The sequence below is a fragment of the Pyrgilauda ruficollis genome, unplaced genomic scaffold (genome assembly GCF_017590135.1).
Source record: "Pyrgilauda ruficollis isolate IOZ18807 unplaced genomic scaffold, ASM1759013v1 scaffold36, whole genome shotgun sequence".
Classification (NCBI taxonomy): domain Eukaryota; kingdom Metazoa; phylum Chordata; class Aves; order Passeriformes; family Passeridae; genus Pyrgilauda; species Pyrgilauda ruficollis.
In genome coordinates, this window is record NW_024525045.1 from 34,707 (window position 1) to 57,056 (window position 22,350).

The following is a 22,350-nucleotide window of genomic DNA, read 5'->3' on the forward strand; positions in this document are numbered from 1 at the left end:
GGGCTCAGCTGTGCCTGTCTCTTGGATCAGGACCCTGGCGCGGCACAGTCATGGAATTCCTCTGCAGTCCCAAAGGAAAGGCACAGGCCACGTTATAAAAACACATCCTAAAAATCCCTTTGCCCTAAAATTATTTCACTCAGAGCTCCACCTCCTTTGTTTCTCATCACGGTGAAGAAGTAGAACGGCAGCACCCCATTTTTGTCTCGAAAGGTTTCCTGCTGAGGAATGCTCGCTCACCGCTCGGCCGAGCGGGACCGGAGCCACTCCGCGGCTGGAGGGGCTCGAGGAGCTGCGGAAGGCTCCGGGAAAGTGGCAATGGCACATCCTCCTCGGGGGCAGGATCGGATTTTCCACTAAACCAGCGGTTTTCGCAACAATCACGGGAGCGGAGCGCCCGGATGGGAGGAGCGGTGGGAGGGAGAAGGCGGGGGCGGTGGGACGGGACGAGATGGAAGAGGAGACGGACGAGGCAGCTCTCGGTCAGCGTCGCCCGTGAGCCCGACAGGATCGACGCAAGCGCCATCTTCATCCTATTTACGGCGAGAGCAGCGGGCCGGGATCCCTGCCCCGGGCCCTGCGCCGGCCCCGGGCGGCAGCGGCCCCGAGCCGGCTCCGGCCGAGCGGGGCCGCCGCTCCGGCAGCCGCTGCCCTCGGCGCCCGCCGCTGACACCCTCCGTGCCTGCGCTCCCGGCAGCTGCCCCTGCACAGCCCTCGCCTCCCCGCTGCGCTCTGCCCTGCGCTGAGCCAGCCCGGCTGCGGCTGCACGGCCTGACCGCACCGTCCGGACATGGCAGAAGGCAGGCGCGACCCCCAACCTGGGGACCTGATCGAGATCGACCGGCCAGGTTACCAGCACTGGGCGCTCTACGTGGGTGATGGATATGTGATCAACGTCACACCTGTAGGTAAGGCTGGTGCCGCCTGACAATGTACAGAGTGGGTGTTGGGATGCACCAGGAGCCCTGTCTCCCTCCATGTCCTGCTGCAGGTAGACCCTGTGTGTGTAGATGTCCTTTCCAGGAGCAGAGGAAACCCATCTGAGGTCATGCAGAGGCCAGAGAGGCTCTGCCTGCCTGTCTTATCTCTTCCCTGACTTCCCCAGATGAAGGATCCCCATCTCTGTCAGTGAGCACCACATCAATATTCACCAAAAAGGCCAAGGTGAAGAAGCAGCTCCTGAAGGAGGTGGTGGGAAATAATAAATGGCGTGTCAACAACAAGTATGACCGCTCCCGCACTCCTCGCCCTGTGGGGGAGATCATCCAGCGTGCTGAGCTATGGATTGACAGGGAGGTGACATACGATGTACTTAACAGAAACTGTGAGCACTTTGTGACAGAGCTCCGCTATGGAGAGGGAGTCTCTGAGCAGGTGAGTGTCGTGGGGTGAGCCCCTGGTGCCTCCCAGAGCCCCTCCTGGCTGCTGGCTGTGAGCTGGGCACTGGGACACAGCCTGCAGCCTGCATGGGGACAGCCCAGTGCCAGGCGTGGGCTCCAAAGCAGCGCTGCCTCCCCAGAGCCCCTGCCCCTGGAGGGTCACTGTGCTCTGTCTGCACCCTGACAGTGCCCTCAGACTGAGTGCCACCTCCTGGGGGCACAAACCTGCCTGTTACCCCTTCTGATAATGGGGCACATGCCTTCACTGATGTATTTACCCTGAGTATCCCTGCCTTATCTATATTATCATGCTGGGGGGGAGTAAACATAAGTGCTCCTCATGTTTCCAGCCTGTATTTTACTTTCCCTTTATAGGTCACAAAAGCTGTAATTGGTGCTACAGCAGCTGTAGGAGGTATCATTCTTGCTGGTCTTGCCACCGTTGTTGTGAAGGGCTTGTTTGGGGACTCATCCAAGAGAGAAAGAAAGTACTACTGATGGGCTGTCAGGAAGAGCTCAGACCAAGGCAGGGGCATCTCCTGGCCACAGCAGTCACTGGTCAGCTTTTGCTGCACCTGCCATCAAGGCTTTCTAGCAACTGTGCCACCCTTGCTGTAAATATTAAATAATATAAGAATAAATTATGAATATTTAATTAAATAAAATGTCAGAAATCCAAATTTCCTTTAATTTCCCAAATCCTTTAATTTCCCCAAAATTTTCTTTTATCTAACTTTGCATCCAAATTCAACTATTCAGCCTTGCTTTTCCCTGCTATCTCATTAAGAAATAAAAAGTCAAGTTTGGCACCATTTAAGGTGACCTCCAGCAGCATTAGCCTGCTTGCCGTTTCTACTTTATATGTCATTGCCTGTGATGATTTTTGTGGTAGTCTGGGCGCATTTGCACTGTCTGGGTGCATTGCACAGAAGCCTGGGTGCAAGTTTTTCAACCATTTTCATCAATTGATTCCTGTAGGCTTTTTCTGTATATCTGAGATTTTAACCTCAACTTTCAAAAACCATCAAAAAAGTACTGCTGAGAGTTTTCCAGCTGAGGCTTTATTTAGGTGGGAAAGCCCTGGCTGCAGTGTCTGCACAGGAGCAGGCAGGGCGTGTCCAGTGTCTTGAGCCTGTACTTGTGCTGCTTAAACTGAGAAACTCCTGGGAGTCGGAGGGAAGGTCAGGTTTTATAAGCTGTACCCTTCATAGTTTTACAGGAGTGCTCTAGTTTTGGCATGATGGTGTTTTAATTGGTTTTTCCCTGCCTACAAAGTATTTACAAATGTACTGAGCCACACCATTTCCTTGGCACAAAGATGATGTGTGCATTGACTTGCAAGAAAACTGTTCAGGCCAAGTGTGCATTATTGTCCATTACCTGGGGGATCTGCCTTGAGTGTTTGGAACCAGGTTACCTGCATCCCACCTGTGAGACACAGAACCCTGGGTTGCTTTTCTTACAGGCAACTGCCTGGCCTGCAGGGACAGGTGAGGGCAGCACAGCTGTGTGTGAGAGGCTGGCTGGTTTTGTCTGCTTTGGGCAGGTTGTCCAGGCTTAACCCCAGCCAGCAGCAAAGCACCAGGCTGCCACTTGCTCACTCACTCCCCTGCCAGCCCCATCAGGGAGGGAATCAGAAGAGTAAAAAACTTGTGGCTTGAGAAAAAGTTGGTTTAGTAGGTAAACCAAAAGCTTTCCATGCAACAAAGCAAAACAAGGAATCAATTCATTGTTTTTTTTAACAGCAGTTTTTCAGTGTTTGAAATAACCAAGCCAAAGTTTCCAGTTGTATTTTGTACTGCCCTTTGTTATTACATTGGAAGAAAGTTCCTCGTTTTAACACAGAAAACACATTACAATCAAACTGAAAGAGAAACTCCTTTCTGGATTCCTGGAAATGGAATTGAAACTTCCTTCATGGCTAAGCTATTTAGGTGGTTATACAGTAACCCATGAGCTTTAACCTTTCTGTTCTCAGAGCATTCTCTCTGCATAAGGGAGCGCTGATAAGGGAGCTCTGTGTGAGGGCATCATATGGACCTCTCACATCTCTGCTTCATCCTGGAATACAAGAGAAGTGGTATTAATTTATCTGGGGTATTGTCTCGTTCTTGAAAGCTGCAACATTTCACAGAATGCAGAAGTTTGCAGTTGTACTGGGCATCTCTTTGCAGTCAGGGTGATGTTTTTCGTGGTGGGATACCTTTCCATGGGGCCTGGTGGGTGCCTTGACAGGATTTGGTGGAACACTGCTGGAACCATGTGGTGAGAATGTGAGGAGGAGGAGTAGCAAAATCCATCACTTGCTACATTCTGCACTTCCGAGCCTTTCCAGGAAATGCTGGCAAGTCGTGAGACCTGCTCAAGTTGCCATGGAGTAGAGTCAAGGCTGTTCTTTTTCCTACAGCTGAGAGAACTCTCATTGCCTGTGCTGTGGGGCACATCCAGCACAGGCACAGTGTGTCCCTAAAAAGAATGGCATTTGTAGGACATTAAACATCTGAATCTAGTGCACATCAGAGGATGATAACCTGGGCTGATTCAGTATAAGACAGGAAGCTGCAGCATAGTACAGCCCTGAGCCTGGCTCAAGGGCCTCACCTGGTCCTCTTCATTCACGTTGTAGGTGGGGTAATGTAAATCTAATCCATCAAGTTGCTGCTGCCTTGTGTAAATGCATTTTTTGCATTTACACAAGGCAATTAACATTGACCCTTTACATCCTCTACTGGATTTGGTACTGGTTGAGTGGTACACAAGCCAGACTATAAACATGATCCAGAGGTTGCACTTTTACAAAATGATATCTTGCCATATGTACAGTGTCAGAGTTGTTGCCTGCCATGGAACAGAAGCATCCCTTGAGGGCAGGGGCATCTGGCAAAGAGGGGGTGGCCCAGTTTCCATGGTGGTAGGACCAACGGTGGTTTTGGCAACAACCTCGAGAGCAGATCCTTCCTGGAGCAGGTGGCGGGTGTGTCCCAACGGGATAGGTCCGGGGCAAAGCCGGCAGTGAGCCCGGCAGGTTACAGCCAGGCGCTTCGTGCTCCCTATTTATAGCGGGTAGAGGAGACTTTGAGCCCGGGCATGGCAGCAGCGGGACGGGCGCTGAGGTGAGCGGAGCTCGGGGATCTGTACCAGCACTGGGCCCTGTACCTCGGGGATGGATATGTCATCCACGTTACAGGTAAGGCTGGTGCAGCCTGGCAAGGTGCAGAGTGGGCGCCAGGAACCCTGTCTCTCTCCTTGAGCCCCTGTGTGTGTAGCTGGCTTTTCCAGGAGGAGCCAGAATCACATCTGACGTCCTGGAGGGGCCAGAGAGGGTCTGCCTGACTTCATTACCTCCTCCTTGGCTCATGCAGATGAAAGAGCCTCATCCGTTTGGCTTAGCAGCTCTTCAATACGTGCCACAAGAGCCAAGGTGAAGAAGGACCCACTGGAGGAAGTGGTGAAAAATCATAAATGGCGTGTCAACAACAAGTATGACCGCTCCCGCACTCCTCGCCCTGTGGAGGAGATCATCCGGCGTGCTGAGCTATGCATTGACAGGGAGGTACCATATAATGTGCTTAACAGCAACTGTGAGCACTTTGTGACAATGCTTCGCTATGGAGAAGGAGAGTCTGAGCAGGTGAGTGTCGTGGGGTGAGCCCCTGGTGCCTCCCAGAGCCCCTCCTGGCTGCTGGCTGTGAGCTGGGCACTGGGACACAGCCTGCAGCCTGCATGGGGACAGCCCAGTGCCAGGCGTGGGCTCCAAAGCAGCGCTGCCTCCCCAGAGCCCCTGCCCCTGGAGGGTCACTGTGCTCTGTCTGCACCCTGACAGTGCCCTCAGACTGAGTGCCACCTCCTGGGGGCACAAACCTGCCTGTTACCCCTTCTGATAATGGGGTGCCTGTCTCTCCTTTATTTACCCTCATTATCCCTGCCTTTTCTATATTATCATGCTTGGGGGTTGTAAATATAAATGCTCCTTATGTTTCCAGCCTGTGTTTTGTTTTCCCTTTTATAGGTCCAAAAAGCAGCTGCTGGCAGTGCTGCAGCAGCTGTGGGAAGTATCATTCTTGGTGTTGCTGCTTTTGTTGGGATGGCATTGTCCGAGAGCGCATCCAGGCGATAGTGCTACTGATGGGCTGACAGGAAGAGCTCAGAGCAAGGCAGGTGGATCCCCTGGCCACAGTGGTCACTGGTCAGCTTTTGCTGCACCTGCCATCAAGGCTTCCTTGCAACACTGCCACCCTTACTGTACGCATTAAACAATCCTTAATAAAATGTCTGCATCACAAAATCATATTGCCCTAAGATTCTCTTTTATCTGAATATAGTTTTGTGTGCAAGTTCAGCAGTCCAGCTTTGTTCCTCCCTGCCATCCCACTGTGACAGAAAAGTCAGTGATTTACAGGCATGCTCTAATTTTGCATGATGGTGTTTCACTCACTTTTTCCCAGCCCACAAAGTGTACTTTTCCCTGGCTCTTCTGTTTCTCTTTGGGAGCAGCAGACCCCGCAGTGTGGGGAGGTCTGACAGGGAAACCCACTGGGGTCTTTCTCACTCAGCTGTTTGTTCCACTGTGCCATTTAAGTTTTCTCCAACCCCCCTGTAAGTGCAGTGATTGCTGGCACTGGACCTGAACAAGCATTCCACGTGATTTTTATGCTCCCTTCCAACCCCAACCATTCTAGAATTCTGTTTTTCATCTGCCAAAAAACCCACTGAGGCTTAAAGAATTGCAAGGGGAGCAATGGGACTTTGCCTGCCAGAGCTGGGGCCATGGTCACTTCAGTGACCAAAAGTTGATTCCGGTGTGTTCATAGTGCCAGCACCAGATCAATCTTCCCCCAGCCAGCAGGAAGGCAAAGCCAGGCGGAGCTCCGGGGCAAAAAAGGCGGTGAACTCGGAAGGATTGCGCAATCGCCTCTAAAAACTATTTAATATCGGGAGCAGCGGGCCGGGAGCCCGCAAGGCAGGCGCGACCCCCAGCCTGGGGACCTGATCGAGATCAAACGATCTCGATTTTACCAGCACTGGGCGCTCTACGTGGGGGATGAATATGTCATCCACGTGACAGGTAAGGCTTGGACTGCCTGGCAAGATGCTGAGTGGGTGTTGGGATGCCCCAAGAGTGCTGTCTGCCTCCATGGGCTGGTAGTGGACTCTGTGTGTGTAGATGACCTTTCCAGGAGGAGTCCAAAACCCATCTGAGGTCCTGGAGGGGCCAGAGAGGGTCCGCCTGACTGCATTATCTCCTCCTTGGCTTGTGCAGATGAAGGAGCCACATCCATTACGCTTAGCAGCTCTTCAATACGCTCCACAAGAGCCAAGGTGAAGAAGGAGCCCCTGCAGAATGTGGTGGAAAATGATGAATGGCGTGTCAACAACAAGTATGACCGCTCCCGCACTCCTCGCCCCGTGGAGGAGATCATCCAGCGTGCTGAAGAATGGGTTGGCAAGGAGGTGCCATATAATGTACTTACCAGAAACTGTGAGCACTTTGTGACAGAGCTCCGCTATGGAGAGGGAGTCTCTGAGCAGGTGAGTGTCGTGGGGTGAGCCCCTGGTGCCTCCCAGAGCCCCTCCTGGCTGCTGGCTGTGAGCTGGGCACTGGGACACAGCCTGCAGCCTGCATGGGGACAGCCCAGTGCCAGGCGTGGGCTCCAAAGCAGCGCTGCCTCCCCAGAGCCCCTGCCCCTGGAGGGTCACTGTGCTCTGTCTGCACCCTGACAGTGCCCTCAGACTGAGTGCCACCTCCTGGGGGCACAAACCTGCCTGTTACCCCTTCTGATAATGGGGCACAATAAATCAGTGATTATTCTGCAAATAATCACTGATTTATTTACTCTGAGTATCCCTGCCTTATCTTTATTATCAAGCTAGGGGGTTGTAAATATGAGTGCTCCTTACATTTCCAGACAATGTTTTTTTTTACCCTTTTATAGGCCACAGATGCAATAGTTGGCGGTGCTAGAGGTGTCATAGCAAATTCTCTACTTGCTCTTGCTGACGCTGTTGGGATAACATCGTTCAGGAGATCCATGACATAGTGCTACTGATGGGCTCTCAGGCAGAGATCAGAGCACGGCAGGAGGATCTCCAGGAAGCTGCGGTCACTGCTCAGCTCTTGCTACAACGTGCCAGCAAGGCTTCCTAGCAACTGTGCCACGTTTTCTGTAAACATCAAATAAGCCTTAATTAAATGTCTGAAATCCAAACTCATATTTCCCTGAAATTCTTGTTTATCTATTTGAATATAGCGTTATTTGCCAGTTTAAAAATTCAGCCTTGCTTCTCCCTGCCATTCCAGTTAGGAATAAGAAACCATGATTGTCACCATTCAAAGTGATCCCCAGCAGCGCTCGCCTGCTTGCCACGTGAGCTTTTATTTTATTATGTGTGATGGTTATTTTTTGTGGTAGTCTGGGAGAAATTGCAAACAAGTTATCCATTCCTTCCCCACCCCACACACCTCCCCTGGAGTGCTTTGCTGAGCACCGGTGCAGACTTTTCCTCCTGATTTGATCAGCTATCTCCTGGAGGCTCTTTCTGTGTATCACTGCAATAGAAAGGACTCCTGAGGGTTTACTGCGTTTTCCAGCTGAGACACAGAGTGTGTGGTGCCGAGCCACAGAGCAGCCACCGGCAGAGCGCGGGGCCGGCACACAGAGCAGGGACTGGCACACAGAGCAGGGACCGGCACACCGGGCAGGGACCGGCACACCGGGCAGGGATCGGCACACAGAGCAGGGACCGACACAGAGCAGGGACCGGCACCGAGAGCAGGGACCGGCACACAGAGCAGGGACCGGCACACAGAGCAGGGACCGGCACACAGAGCAGCCAAGTCCCGGCACACAGAGCAGCCAAGTTCCCGGCACAGAGCGCACTGCTGCCCGCGGCACCGCGCCACGGCTCCGATTCCCCCGAGGGCAGGAGAGCACCACCACCAGCTACAAAACTGCCAAACGCCTCATTCCCCTCCCCAAACCATTCCTTGATGTGCCTGGGATATCAGCCAATTCCCTTATAGGGCTCATTCACCCTCCATCCATCTCCACCCTCTAATACTCCCAGCATCTTCACCATGACAGTGGGAAAAGTTCACCTAGAAGCCTAAACCCATCAGAGTGGGAAAGCCCTAGCTGCCTGCTCTGCAAAAGGACAGGCAGGAGAAGACACATGTGCTGTGTCTTGAAACCTTAGGCAGCTTGTGCTGCCTACACTGAGCAGCTCCTGGGAGCTGAGGAGACAGGAAGCAAGGGTAGGTCATACAGACTGGATCCTTCCATGTTTTACAGGGTCATTCTGATTTTGGTGTGATGGTGTTTTGCTCAGTTTTTACCTGCCTACAATGTGTTATTTTCCCTGGCTTTTCTGGCTCTCTTTGGCAGCGTCAGATCCCCGGTTTGGGGAGGTCTGACAGGGAAACCCAGCTGTCTTTTTCTCAAATAGCTCTTTCTTGCACTGTGCCATCCAAATTTCCCACTTCACCTCTGTTTGTGCAGTGATTGTTGACCTTGAACCTGAACAAGGCTGCTAGGTGATTTGTGTGATCCCTTGCAACCCTCAACCCATTCTAGCATTCTGCTGTTTAAGCCGCCAAAAAAACACTGAAGTGCTTAAAGAATTTCAAAGGCAACAGGGGCGCTTTGACTTGCAGAGATGTGGTCATTCTCTCTTCAGTGACCAAATGTTGATTCCAAAGCATTCATAATCATTCTAAAGCACCAGTTCAATCTTCCCCCAGCCAGCAGGAAGGCAAAGCCAGGGTCCCTGCAGTGCTGGGGGTGAGGGATGTGAAGAATGAGCTGTGCAGCACCTGTGCTTCATCTCCCAATGTCCTGAGCCACACCATTTCCTTGGCACAAAGCTGATGTGTGCATTGTCTTGCAAGAAAGCTGCTCAGGCCAAGTGTCCTTTGCCTGGAGGATCTGCCTTGAGTGTTTGGAACCAGGTTACCTGCATCCCACCTGTGAGACACAGAACCCTGGGTTGCTTTTCTTACAGGCAACTGCCTGGCCTGCAGGGACAGGTGAGGGCAGCACAGCTGTGTGTGAGAGGCTGGCTGGTTTTGTCTGCTTTGGGCAGGTTGTCCAGGCTTAACCCCAGCCAGCAGCAAAGCACCAGGCTGCCACTTGCTCACTCACTCCCCTGCCAGCCCCATCAGGGAGGGAATCAGAGAAGTCAAAGTGAAAAACTTGAGACTTGAGAAATAGATGGTTTAGTAGGTAACCAAAAGCTCTGAATTAAAGGAAAGCAAATGAAGGAATTAATTCACTGCTCTTTATAATCACTTTTACAATGTTCAAAATAACCAAGTCAAGATTTCCAGATGAATTTTGTATTGCCCTTTACTTTTACATCTGAGTAAAGGCATTGGCTTTAATACAGAAGAATACATTAAAATCGAACAGAAACTGAAAGTAATTTTTTAATTCCTGGAAATGGAATGGAAACTTCTTTCATCAGCAAAGAATTTAGATTGTACGTTAACCTGTGATCTTTGACCATTCTGCTCTCAGAGCATTCTCTCTGCACTCCCTGACAAGGAGTGTGAGGGCAGCATATGGACCTCTCACATCTCTGCTTCATCCTTCAATAAAGAGAACTGGCATCATTTTATCTGGGGAATTGTCTTCTTGTTCTTGAGAGCTACAGCATTTCACAAAATGCAAAAATTTGCAGTTGTACCTTGCTTTTCTTTGCAGTCAGGGTGATGTTGTTCATTATGGGCTGTCTTTCCATGGAGCCTGGTGGGTGCATTGACAGGATTTAGTGGAACACTGCCCGAACCATAAGGTGAGAGTGTGAGGAGGGGTAGTAGAATCCATCACTTGCTGCATTTTGAGCCTTTGTAGGAGCTGTTGGCAAGGCCCAAGACCTGCATTTGCCATGGAATAGAGTCAAGGCTGTTCTTTTCCAGAGAATGGAGAGAAATATCCTGGATTGTGGTCTGGGCCACGGGCACAGCCTATCCCTAAACAGAGGGGCTTTTGTAGAGATTTCAAGCATCTGAATGTGGTGCACATCAGAGGATGAAAACCTGGGCTGATTCAGTGCCAGCCAGGGAAGCCCCAGCATTGTGCAACCTGGTCCCCAATCTGTGTTTGTGGGCAGGGTTAACATAAATCTAATCCATCACCTGTTTGCTGCAAAATCTTCTGCCTTTAACGGAGGGCATTTGGGATCCCTCTGCAGCATCTGCTGCCATTGTTGGAAGCAACTGATAGACTGGTAGCCAAGGCAGGTTTTCATCATGATCCAGCAGTTTTTGTTCTGCAAGAAAATGTCCAGTGGAGTGACAGAGCGCAGGGTCAGGTCTGTCCCATCACTGCATGGGAAGATAATTCGGGGATAGAGTCTCCCCATAACGAGGGGGTGGCCCCACTGCCTCGGCAACAAGATCATGTTTACCACTCGACAGGTTATTTTGGCACCACCCAAGGGAGCGGAGCCTTCTCCCTGTGGGGAGGTGGATGGTGCCAGACGTACAGCTGCGGGGGCAGGACGGACAGTGACCTCTCAAGGACGGCGTAATCGTCACTGGGGCGATATTTATATCGGGAGCAGCGGGCCGGGATCCCTGCCTCGGCAGCAGCGGGAGGGGCGCTGAGGTACAGCTCCTGAAGGAGGTGGTGGGAAAGGATGAGTGGCGTGTCAACAACAAGTATGACCGCTCCCGCACTCCTCGCCCTGTGGAGGAGATCATCCGGCGTGCTGAGCTATGGATTGGTGAGGAGGTGCCATATGATGTGCTTAACAAGAACTGTGAGCACTTTGTGACTGAACTCCGCTACGGAGAGGGAGTCTCTGAGCAGGTGAGTGTCGTGGGGTGAGCCCCTGGTGCCTCCCAGAGCCCCTCCTGGCTGCTGGCTGTGAGCTGGGCACTGGGACACAGCCTGCAGCCTGCATGGGGACAGCCCAGTGCCAGGCGTGGGCTCCAAAGCAGCGCTGCCTCCCCAGAGCCCCTGCCCCTGGAGGGTCACTGTGCTCTGCCTGCACCCTGACAGTGCCCTCAGACTGAGTGCCACCTCCTGGGGGCACAAACCTGCCTGTTACCCCTTCTGATAATGGGGCACATCTGACCTGGATTCAATTACCCTGATTATTTTTGGGTGTTCTCAGTTATCATATCTGTGGGTAAATATAAGTGCTTATAATGTCTCTAACCTGTGTTTTACTTTCTTTTTGCAGGCCAAGGCAGCACTTCAAAATATTAATTCTGTTTCTTCTGTAGTGATGGCTGGGATAGGAACTGCCAGTTTTATTGTGGCCAGTATTCCTTTTATGGCCAGTGCTCCTTTTGTGGCCGCTGGTAGTGGTGGTCTTCTTGCCAGTATTGGTTTCTCTTCCAGCAATATTGTTCATTCCATCACTTTTGGCAAATTTAAAAAGGCAGGGAGAAATATACTAGAACAGAGTTGCTGTTAGGAAGAGCTCAAGCAAGGCATGGAGTCCCTGGTCACTGTTCAGCTTTTGCCACAAGTGTAATAAACACTTATTAGCAACTGCTGTGATAATTACTTCAAAGACTTATTAGAATGTAAAAATTCAAACTCATCTTGCCAAAAATTGTCTTTTATCTGTTTGAGAATAGCTTTGTCTGCAAGTAATTTCTCTTTAACTACCCTCCTCCACCTGCCTAAGACACGGACTTCTTTCTCAAGTTGTTTTTGTTTTTTTTTCCCCAGGTCTCCCAAAGCTCCATTTTATACCAAACCCTTTTCCTGGGCCTCCATCAGACAGCTAGGCAGCACTCAGACCCTTCTAGCTCCCTTTCTTCTTTTGGAAGAAATGAAGTTGTATCATGGGGCTTTTTTCCAACTCTCAGGGTCCCTACAGTCAATCTATACCCTGACTGTAATTTTACAGCTTTTCAGATCCTTTTCAACTTGAAGCCCTGTATGGCCTTTCTCCCCTGCTGAGTGATACCAATAAAGATAAAACCCCATGTACTGATAAACAGTGGGGATGCAACCACAACACAAAACACCACAATGGTACCAGCAAACTGAATCAGGCCCTAAATGATCAGGTGTTCAGAGCAAAGCAGAAGCTCTACCTTCCCTGCTCAAAACAGAAAACACAAATCTTACTTACAGCTACAGTACTATGGGTTTAGTGCTGCTGATGGTTTCTGTGTTTAGGATCAATGTTTAGGGTCCCTCAGAAGAGCAGAAAACAGTTCAAATTCCATAGACAAACATTTTTGCCTTAAGGTATTGCAGAGCTACTTAACTACCCTTCATCTACAGTAGTTTGTTTCTTGTGTTTTATTCTGCAGCTACAATTTTTATACCCAGATTAAACTGCTGTTGTTTTTACATTACTAATTTGCTCAACAGTTCTGGGAATCAAGCACATTTCTACGCAAACAGGTAATTATCTTCACATACATTTTGTTAAAAGGCATTGTTACTGGCTGCTCCATGACTGTCTGCAGCATCTGGATTGAAAGGTTTTTAAGTAAGGGCAGGCAAATCTATTCTGTGGTGATGGTTATGTTTTGCCCTTTGAGGTGATTTCATTTCTGTACCTGATCGAGAAATATTAGCTACCATGCACAAAGCTTTCCTAACATCACAAGAAACCTCCCAGCACTGAAATTTGAGGGTCAAACCCAATTGAAACCCCCATTCTTCTATATTTTTTAGAGTTCCTGAGGAATTAAGTTTGGTTTGTCAGCATCTTTGAGAGCTGTGCACTCCTACTTGCAACCCCATACACCTCAGAGCTCAGAGCAGGCAGCAGTACTCTGTGAGCAAGCTCACCTGATCATCTCCAGCAAACAGTGGAGGCTGGGGACTTGGGAGGCGAAAGATGAGGTCACAGACACCTCCTGTTCTAACAGTGATAACACTGCATGGATCACTTTCAAAGCCTGAAATCCATGGCAGTCACGATGTGGAAAAATATCCTTCCCGCCTCATAATTAATAAATATCTATTGTTGATTTACTGTTCAGATATCCCTGCCAATTGTTCATTACCATGCCTGAGGCTAAATGAAAATGCTCATCGTGTTTCCAGCCTGAGTTTTGCTTTCCCTTTATCTGCTAAGATATCAACTATTTGCATGCTGGCAGTAGGTGCCTGAAATCCATGGCAGTTACGATGTGGAAAAATATCCTTCCCGCCTCATAATTAATAAATAATGAACTGTTTTTTCAGAAAGGTGTCATGTCTTGTTTATGCTTAAAATGCTATTTCCGTAATTAGTGAGAACCATGTTTGGGGGAGAAAGCTTTCCCTTGGGGGACCTGGAGGAGTATTTTTGGGGTCAGACCCTCAAACTATGCCCGGTTGTTTTCAGCTCTGCTAGGCTGCTGGACAGCACCAGCAACCGAGCAGGAGTTGCTGGAGTTGGGACTATTTGTAAATGTAGGTGTCTGCCTTGGCATTTTTCTCTCAGCCTCATTTAGTGCTGCTTTCCATGCCATGCTGGAGAGGGGCAGTGGTTCTGTCTGGGTGAGGGGTGCTGGTACTCCAGATGCAGAGGGGTGCCTGTAAGGGAACTGGCAGAGAAGCAGCTACAAAAGATGCAAAGTGGGATGGCTTGTGGAGAAAGGGAGGGTGGGAAAGATCAGCCTGGAGCAGCACTAGATGGGACAATCAAACTTCAAGAAAACACATTATTGATTTGGTTCCAGAAGAAAAAAAAAAAAAAAAAGAAAAAGAAAAAAGTGACCCTTACTTGTGTTCTGAAACCCTTCAACAACCCTTCTGGACTTCTGGCCAGAAGACATCCTGCCAAAGATAGGCACATTCACCATTAACTGCAAGAAAAACTGCCTTGGCAGTATTTGTGCTTCCATTGCTCCACTGAGGCAGTACTAGACCTCCCTGGGGGGTCCCTGACGCTTGTAAAATGCCCTAATCCCAATTCTAAAACCTTGACATGGTTTTGCTCCCCTTAGGGTTTAGGTGTCCTCTAAGTGAGTATTTATCCTGCAGTTTTCTGCCTCGCCTGTCCTGTCAGATGCTGAGGTGCCAGTGACCACCACATGCTCTGCAGCAGCCTTCAGAGCAGCCAGGCATGGCAAGAGCTTCCCAAGAGCAGAACAGATGGCTGATAACAGCAGCAATAACCCTGCTCAGCCTGAGGTTTCTTCTACCTGAAACTCTGGCTAGACAGTATAAAATCTGAGAATCTGTCCCAGCTCCAGCTTTTTAATGGACTGTGTGATGGCTGTTGAAGATCTCTGCTGCTAGAGGTGGTTATTTCACATTCCTGATGGCCCTGCTGAGCAAGGCCATTGCTGGCTGTGGAAGTGGCACACGGGCATGGGGTTGATGTTTTTAATTAAACTGGAATTGAGAAGGTGACCATGGAGTAACTCCACTGTGCAGCTGCTCACAGCACCACAGCCACCCCTGTCATCTGAGGTGTTACAAGATGCTGAAAGCAAGCTGTTCAGGTTAAACCTGAGGCATGGTGGAAGTTTGCCTGGAGTTGTCAAAATGTGATGTTACAGCTGCTGACAGAAAAACACTTTCTCCCAAAAGAACACCACTGACATGAAATAAAATAGGGGGACAAGAAAGTGCATTGTTTTCTCTGAACCTACTTTGACAGCAAGCTGTAGAAGTGCTTGACCATTATCTGAGAGACTTTCCATTCATTGCAAAATGGTTTCAGACTTCTTCCAAGGAGATCTTTACCTCAGTATGAGCATACACCTACTAGAAATAAGACAACATTTAGTTTCAGACTGAGGTCATAACATGCCATTTCACTTCCACCTTGTCAGCCTCCCTCCAGGAAATCAGGGACACAGCCTTCTGCAAGATCCCTTTGTAAAACTTTCACCTGGCAATACTTGATTCTTTGCACATTTTCACACATACCAGTCTGCTGTTAGCCACAGGTTGCTAGTTCAGACACTGAAATTTGGCCCAGCAAATTGTCACACAGACAAGTATGTATAACTACATTAGTTCTGCACACTTCAAGCATGACTGAGGTGGCCACTGCATCTGCAAAACCTTGCCAGTTATTAATGTGGTAACGTCACAAGTCCTGAGGAAAGAACCACTTTATTAATGATTTCTCCACAATGGATGCATAGTCCTTACCACACTTCCATACCCCCTGGGGTAGATATGAACTAACCCCTAGGTTTCCTCTGTTCCTCAGAGCTGCTTCTGAATCCCCAGCAAGGAGATAGTTATTAGGCATTAAAAGCATTAAATTCCCCCTGGCACCCAAAAGCAGCCATCCCTGGCTGTGCTTACAGAGGGAGCAGCTGTGTTTGCCTTGCATTTTTCTGCCAATCTCCAGGCAATGAAGCTGGAATGGAACCCTCCAGTTTGTCTGCTTCAACGGGCCTGACTTTGCTGCCTGTCAGTAGTAAATCACATCACTGAAGCAATTGCTTTAATGCTTATGTGTTAATGTAAGAATTCTTCTAAATACTACATTTTCAATTTTCTGGTGATTCCTGTGGTTGTAAAAGCAAAGAGTTCCTTTTAACTCTGCAGCATTTTTGTGCATATACCTTCTGCTACACACTGCAATCACAGCTTTACAGTGTAGTAGCTAATGATTCACTAAGCTGGAATCAATAGAGAAATAATCTAGATTGGATAAGTGGAGCTATTGAGAAACCTAGGAAAGTAGAACATTATTTTGAAGACACATTTTGTGCTTGTGTTGGTTTGTTTGGAGGCTTGTGTCATTAGATCTAATCTAATGACACAACTAAACTTTCTCTCTAAATTAAATCTTTCTATTTTCTGTTAAAACTGTTTTCACAGAATCACAGAATTGTTGTGGTTGGAAGGGACTCTAGAGATCATCCAGTCTAACCCCCCTGCCAGGCAGGGTTGCCTGGAGCAGGGAACACAGGAGCCATCCATGTGGGTTGTGAACATCTCCAGAGAGGGAGAACTCCAAGACCTCCCTGGACAGCTCTTCCAGTGCTCTGCTGCCCTCAATAGAAATTAATTCTCCCTCATATTGTGGTGGACCTGTCTGTGTTTTAGTTTATGGCCACTGCTCCTCCTGTCACTGGGCGCCACTGAAAAGAGTGTGGCACCTTCCTCTTGACACCCATCTTTGAGAAATTTATATCAATTAATGAGATTTCCTCTCACTTTTCTCCAGAATAAACAGGCTCAGCTCCCACAATTTCTCTTCATAAGAGAGATGCTGCAGACCCCAAATCATCTTTAGTAGTACTCAATTATTAATTTTCATGAGTTCATCTTGATGTGAAGTAACTGAGATGGGAGAACACTCTGGGCTGGGATGGCAGTCCTGTTTAGCAATGGCTGTGTGAGCAGAAACAGCCCTATTGGAGAGGAAACAACCCACAGCAGGTTCTCAAAATATCCTGGCGATGTGCCCTTGGAGAAGGGTTGTGAGGCTGCAGTGTGGACAGGGAGGATCTGCTTGGGCTGGGGCTGCTCACTCACAGGGCTGGATAAGCACTGCACTCCCAGTGATCCTGGGAGCAATTTGAAAGCCATAAGGAGCCCCAGCTTCACTTCCAGCTGTAGATTTTCCATCTGCATAGCCACAGGCACTCTGTCCCTCCCACCTTCGTGTTAAAAATGGATAAGTTGGTTAGACTCTTTTGACACCATGTCTCAGCATAACTCTGAGATTCATGCCCCAGACTCTTTCTATGAAGTCTTTCTGTTTCTTTCTTTTGTCTTTCAGCCCGGCCTTGAGGTTTATTCCCTCCTGGGCATGCAGTTCAGACTGAAGACATGCAAGGCTGGGCTGGGTGAAGACCCTGTAATTTCATCACAGAAGTTAATTCCCCCCTAAGGAGCTGCTGGCTGACAAGGTGTGTCTGCCAGACCACAACATGGCCAATCACCATTCAGTCTGGCCTGTTAAGGAGAACTTTAAATAGATATATTTATCTTTGATCACCACTAGCATCCCCTGTTACTAGCACAGGCACAGTGAAATTAATCTGGAAGCAAGCAGCTCTATTAAAAAGCACAATGAATCCAGGACCTGTTGTGCCTCTGGGCCATCAAAGCCTCTTCTGTTTCCACCACATTATACCTTGTTCTCAGCCTGATCATAATTGGCTTATTAATTAATTAATACTTCAGAGATACCATGAAGCTGCTAAACATCCCATGAAACCAACAAATATTTATATCTTATTAAACATAAAATAGGATATTTTGTAAGTAGAATTAAATTCCTTTACCGCCTCACAGTGTTGAGCTTAGCTGACAGCTAGTTTTACAATACATTTAAAAATGTGAACATTTAGGAAAGAGTAATTATGCAAATAGACTAATGAGATCCATGCACACAGCAGTAGCTCCTCCTCATGTTCTTGGCAAGAGGTCGCCAGCACCTTCCGGGATGGATGCACATTGGACACATCTGGAAAAATAGCTTTACATTGTGTTACCTTCCAGAGGATGGTTTCAATTAAATTAATTTATTCTGACGCATGGATCCAGTTTTGTTCTGCTGCTTATGTGAGACACTGCCTGCAAGGGTACCTTGGTGAAAATCACTCTGGCACTGCTTCAGCTGCCTGCCCTTTGGTGGGCTGTGAGCCTGTTCAACATGAACCTCCTCAGTGGGGCCTCCCCAGAGCACTGGAGGAGGCCAAGAAGAGATTGTACTACGTGCCTGCAGTCTGGTCCCACAGGAGGAGTATTTTATTGGTTGACGCTTATTAATTTCATCTCATTAATTTGCATCAGATAGTAATTTCCTCTCTGCTTTCTTAAGAAGTATTGGGAATGTGATTATTCTCCTCTTGGAATGAATTTCTTCATTCATTATGGCATAATTGTCTCTGTGGTGTTGAAGTATCTGGTGTACTAATAACCACTAATGATCCTGGGAGCTGATATGGGGTGTATGGTTTGTCCTGGCCACTGGAAAAGATTAACACTTTGAGCTTGGCATCACATGCACTGAAGTGCTGAAGTCTGTTATTGTATTTTGCAGTATGAATTAAATAGTACAATGTTTAATATAATCAACTTTCATGTTTATATGGTTATTCCTTTAGGATTTCAATGGTCTTTAGGCTTGGAATAGAGATCTAGCCTGCCAGGGTTTAGGGAAGTCCCTAAAGACATGTGACCTTTGTAGCTCTGATTTGTGGCCTCATGGATTTTGCAGAAGGTAGGTGATGTTTGACAAGCACCAAAATCAGCAAGACTTAATTTCAACAGAAGGAGCATTATCCTAATATTTACAAGATGAAAGGTTTATTGACTAGATTAAGACTATTTATTAACCGGGCTGAGAATGACATAATTGAACAGCCCTGTGCACATTCTCCTAATACCCTCAGGGTAATTAAAAGCACTCAGGCTGCTGCTGAGTTCTGTTTGCCTTGAATTAGCAGCCTCCTTTGTGGCTACACCTGCCACAGCAGTGCCCAGGTGTTTTCCTCAGAGGGAAGGAGCTGGGTAGGAAGCAGGGACACCCATCACACTCTGCCTCCCCAAAAACCCCTGGGTATCTCTCTTGAGAGAAAGGTTGACAAGGAAGGAGAAGAAACGACAAGGTAGTTAACTGTAGAGATCCAGAACCATTCCAGGCCAGGACATGGCAGACAGGAGCAGCTCCTTTCCTTCTCTCACCTCCTCCCAGCCATGGTACAGTAGGTTCTGTACATTGTGTATGAGGAGCTTGGGTCACATTGTGTCCCTGAACCAAGTTTATGCCTTGCAGTGTCTTGATGTTCAGGGCTGGCACTGGCCTCTCTGCTCTGTGGGCTTGAGCTGAACTGCTTCAACAGCAGAAACCAAAAACTAAAAAAATATGTATTCTGTCAAGAAACTCCATTTACTTATGTACACATTTTCATTTTCTACTCCTAAGAGCACATAACTGTTACTTGTTTTTAATGTGGATAAGAAAGTCATACTATACAATGACAGTGTCCAAAAGCTTAAGACAACTGTGAATTATTCAAGCCACAGCTTTTCTCCCTTCTGCTGCAAACTACACTAATAAATAGTAAATAATTTGCTGTCACAACAGATAGAGACACTTCCCTTTCAGAGAACCTTTGCATTTCTATCTCCAGTGCTACACCTGAGAACATCCCTTCATTCACAGTGCAGCTTCCGTCAACCAGGACAGCATCACAGGGGAGACAGAACCTTTTCCCACATAAAAGAAACGTGTCTCCAGGGACTAAGTAAGAAGATTCCTGTAGACCAATACAAAAATGAACTTCACTTGTGCACAAGTTTTAGGCAGTTAAAGTAAGTCTAAAGACACAGAGAGTATCAGTAATCTTCTCCACTGTATTATTTTAAACCAGTGCTTCTTAGAAATAACATTGGCTGAAAAACAACAGCTCAAAGATCAGCCCTTTAAACCTCTCTCTCCAAGTGAGCTTCTTCAACTTCATTTACATAGTGTCCATAAAACATCCTGACCATGAAAACCTACCCAAGGCCTTTACATCTCCCACCACCCTAACTATTGCTCTTCTCAATGCCTTTGGGAGGCAAAATTAGCTGTAACTCCTATTTTATGGGTGAGGAACTGAGGCTGGAAGAGAAAGTATATGCCTGGATGGGAGCCATGTGTCTAGACTCTTTAAAAACCACTCGCAAACTGCTTGACAAGATTGTGTAATTAGCCTACAGCAGAGCCAGGAAGTGGGTCTTGGAAGGCCAGAATTGTTATCTAGTGTTTTGTTTGTGAAATTCAACTTCCAAGCTATTCTAGACTCTTAACACAAATTATTGGTTTCAACTGTATAATGACAGGTGCTGCAGATACAGATGCATCATTACTGCATCATACAGGCTGTGTCCACACTTCTTGCTGCCCTGCCCACCTCACCTCCCTCTGCCCCATTCCTCCTTTGCTGTGCAATTCCAGATATATTTCAACATGTTAGTTCATTATACAGGCTGGTGAGGAAAATAAGATGCAGGTGACTCACTCCCCTCTTGGTGCAGATGGTAACCTGAACTTTGGTATGCTCCTCAGCAAGGGGGTGCAGCTTGGGAGGCTGCTGTGGATGGGAAAGTGACTGCAGTGAGACAGCAGTAGTGAACAAGAAAGGAAGTTATAGATCTGTGCTAACAGCACAGAAACTGAACTCAGAGTCACCCAGGGAGGTGTCACATCACTCATTAAAAGTCAGGATGTGAGTTCATTGAGTTAACATAGAACAAGATGTGGTGGAAACACAGATGCAATTTTCTGTTTCGTTCCAATTCATGCCCCTGTATCTCCCTTGGCCTTCAAGGAGCAATTCCTGCTTCATGCCAGAGTCAGCACCCTTAAATGTAGCCTTGCTGTCTGCAGTCCCTTAGTAGAAGGTTTATTTGTGCTCAACAGTTGCAGGATATCAACAGAACCACCAAGTTGTAAAGACTATCATTACAAATCTGCCATTGCAAGAAGAAATACAGAAATTCTAAATTAGTTGGGTGTCTGAGCTTTGCCAGTTATTGCAATCTAATTCATACAACTGGATCTCCTGAGATAATGATGAAGTTAATTAGTTAATTATCATTGCAAGGCCATTAGAGAGAATGCCTTATCTTGATTTAAAAATTGCAATTGCAAAATGACGGACACCAGTACTCTAAGTACAAAGGTACACTGGCATCTCTGAGCACTTGCTCAGCATGGGAGTGCTACTCATCCTACAGATACTGGAGATACAAAAATGTGATGTGCAGCCAACACACCTATGCAGGTAAAAGCCCCAGCTTTTCACATGGACTTTGCCAAGATCAGTGAGAGGCAGCAATAAAAGTTCTCCTGGGCAGCATTCCATAGACAGCATTTCAGCTTCTCAAGGAACCTCTCAAAAGGCTGAATCTTGCCCTTGCCCAGTAATTCAGCTCAGGAACAACGATTTTAGCAGTGAATTTGGAGACAACATAAGTCGTTCCTGGCTCTAAGCAGCACGTGATCTTGACAAACAGGCCAGTGCACCTCAGAGCTGCCTTCCCTTCACTCCCTCCACCAGCTCTAATCACACCATGCCATCTTCAGGAATTGCAATTCTGTGTTAACTTCTAAGCCTTATGTCTTCCTAAAGATTAATTTTTAAATGAAAAAAACATTTATCAGGAGTCAGGAATCCCCTTGCCTGGCTGGCGATGCTGTGCCGGAGGCACCCCAGGAGAGGGCGGTTCCTCCTGGCTAGGGAACAGCTTATCAGCTTACACATGCCTGTAGCTAGAAAATGTTGGCAGACAATTCTTTGGCAGCAGATATGTTGAACGTCAGGCTTTGTTGTGACTGTAAGTCATGTGATTTCCCAGCAGAGCCATCTAATAGAGGCAGCATTTCTGATGACATGTCACTGCTACTCAGGACACAGTACCCAAATATGGGGGAGGGAGAAGACTGAGTTAGCACAAAAGTCTGATATTTTATGACTTAAGAAAGTCACTGTGAATATGATATTTATTTGGAAAAAAGACAGCCTAATGGTCTGTGAATAATCAGCCTTAGACTACTGCTAAAATAATGGTTTGATTTCCTTGTACTTGCATACTTTTAGCTACTCTACATTGTGTCAGCCTTATGACAACAGTCATCACTCACTTTTATGTTTTATGTTAACACAGGCCACAAGCCCCACAGATATCTGAGAGCATAATTTTGATTTTTGTGGTACCTAACTAACAGCAAAAGGTTTAGCTGATGTTTTTTGGAGATTTACTCACCACTCGGATTCTCTGAAATAGCGACAGACTATTCTGCAGAGCTAGTGGTACTAAAATAGCCATTGAAAGAGTTTTCTGCATAAAGAGTGGAACTGAAATGAATTATTCATCTGACAAATTTGGTCCCCCATTGAAAATTTAATGCATTTTTCAACATTCACTAGAACAAAGAGAAAGACACTAAATGAGGGTGCCAGCCCTTGGACACTGAAGTTGTATCTGGACTGAACTACCACAAGCTTATGAGGATCAGTCTGCCTCCAGGCACTACCTTTAGTATTTCAAACATGAGGTTTCAGCCTTGGATGGAAGTGCACAGTTCAAATTAAATAAAC

The 22,350-nt window shown here is 47.6% G+C and overlaps 2 protein-coding genes across 4 annotated transcripts; both read left to right on the top strand.

Annotated features, from left to right (window-relative positions):
• The first annotated feature begins 580 nt into the window (after positions 1–580).
• Positions 581–5,664, top strand: LOC121357937 (phospholipase A and acyltransferase 1-like). 3 transcript variants are annotated; one of them, XM_041475695.1, is made up of 4 exons: positions 581–847; positions 4,512–4,566; positions 4,742–5,010; positions 5,389–5,664. In XM_041475695.1, the coding sequence occupies exons 1-4, from the start codon at positions 791–793 to the stop codon at positions 5,494–5,496; spliced, it is 489 nt and encodes a 162-aa protein (XP_041331629.1). In that variant the 5' UTR covers positions 581–790; the 3' UTR covers positions 5,497–5,664. The 3 variants fall into 3 exon arrangements, with proteins under 3 accessions (XP_041331629.1, XP_041331628.1, XP_041331627.1); XM_041475694.1 differs by lacking the exons at positions 4,512–4,566; positions 4,742–5,010 and adding an exon at positions 1,106–1,374 and having other exon boundaries at positions 592–908; XM_041475693.1 differs by lacking the exons at positions 4,512–4,566; positions 4,742–5,010; positions 5,389–5,664 and adding exons at positions 1,106–1,374; positions 1,755–2,055 and having other exon boundaries at positions 602–908.
• A 482-nt stretch (positions 5,665–6,146) lies between these two features.
• Positions 6,147–13,289, top strand: LOC121357914 (phospholipase A and acyltransferase 1-like). The gene is made up of 4 exons (XM_041475631.1): positions 6,147–6,158; positions 6,321–6,444; positions 6,640–6,908; positions 11,565–13,289. The coding sequence occupies exons 1-4, from the start codon at positions 6,147–6,149 to the stop codon at positions 11,799–11,801; spliced, it is 642 nt and encodes a 213-aa protein (XP_041331565.1). The 3' UTR covers positions 11,802–13,289.
• Positions 13,290–22,350: the final 9,061 nt, after the last annotated feature.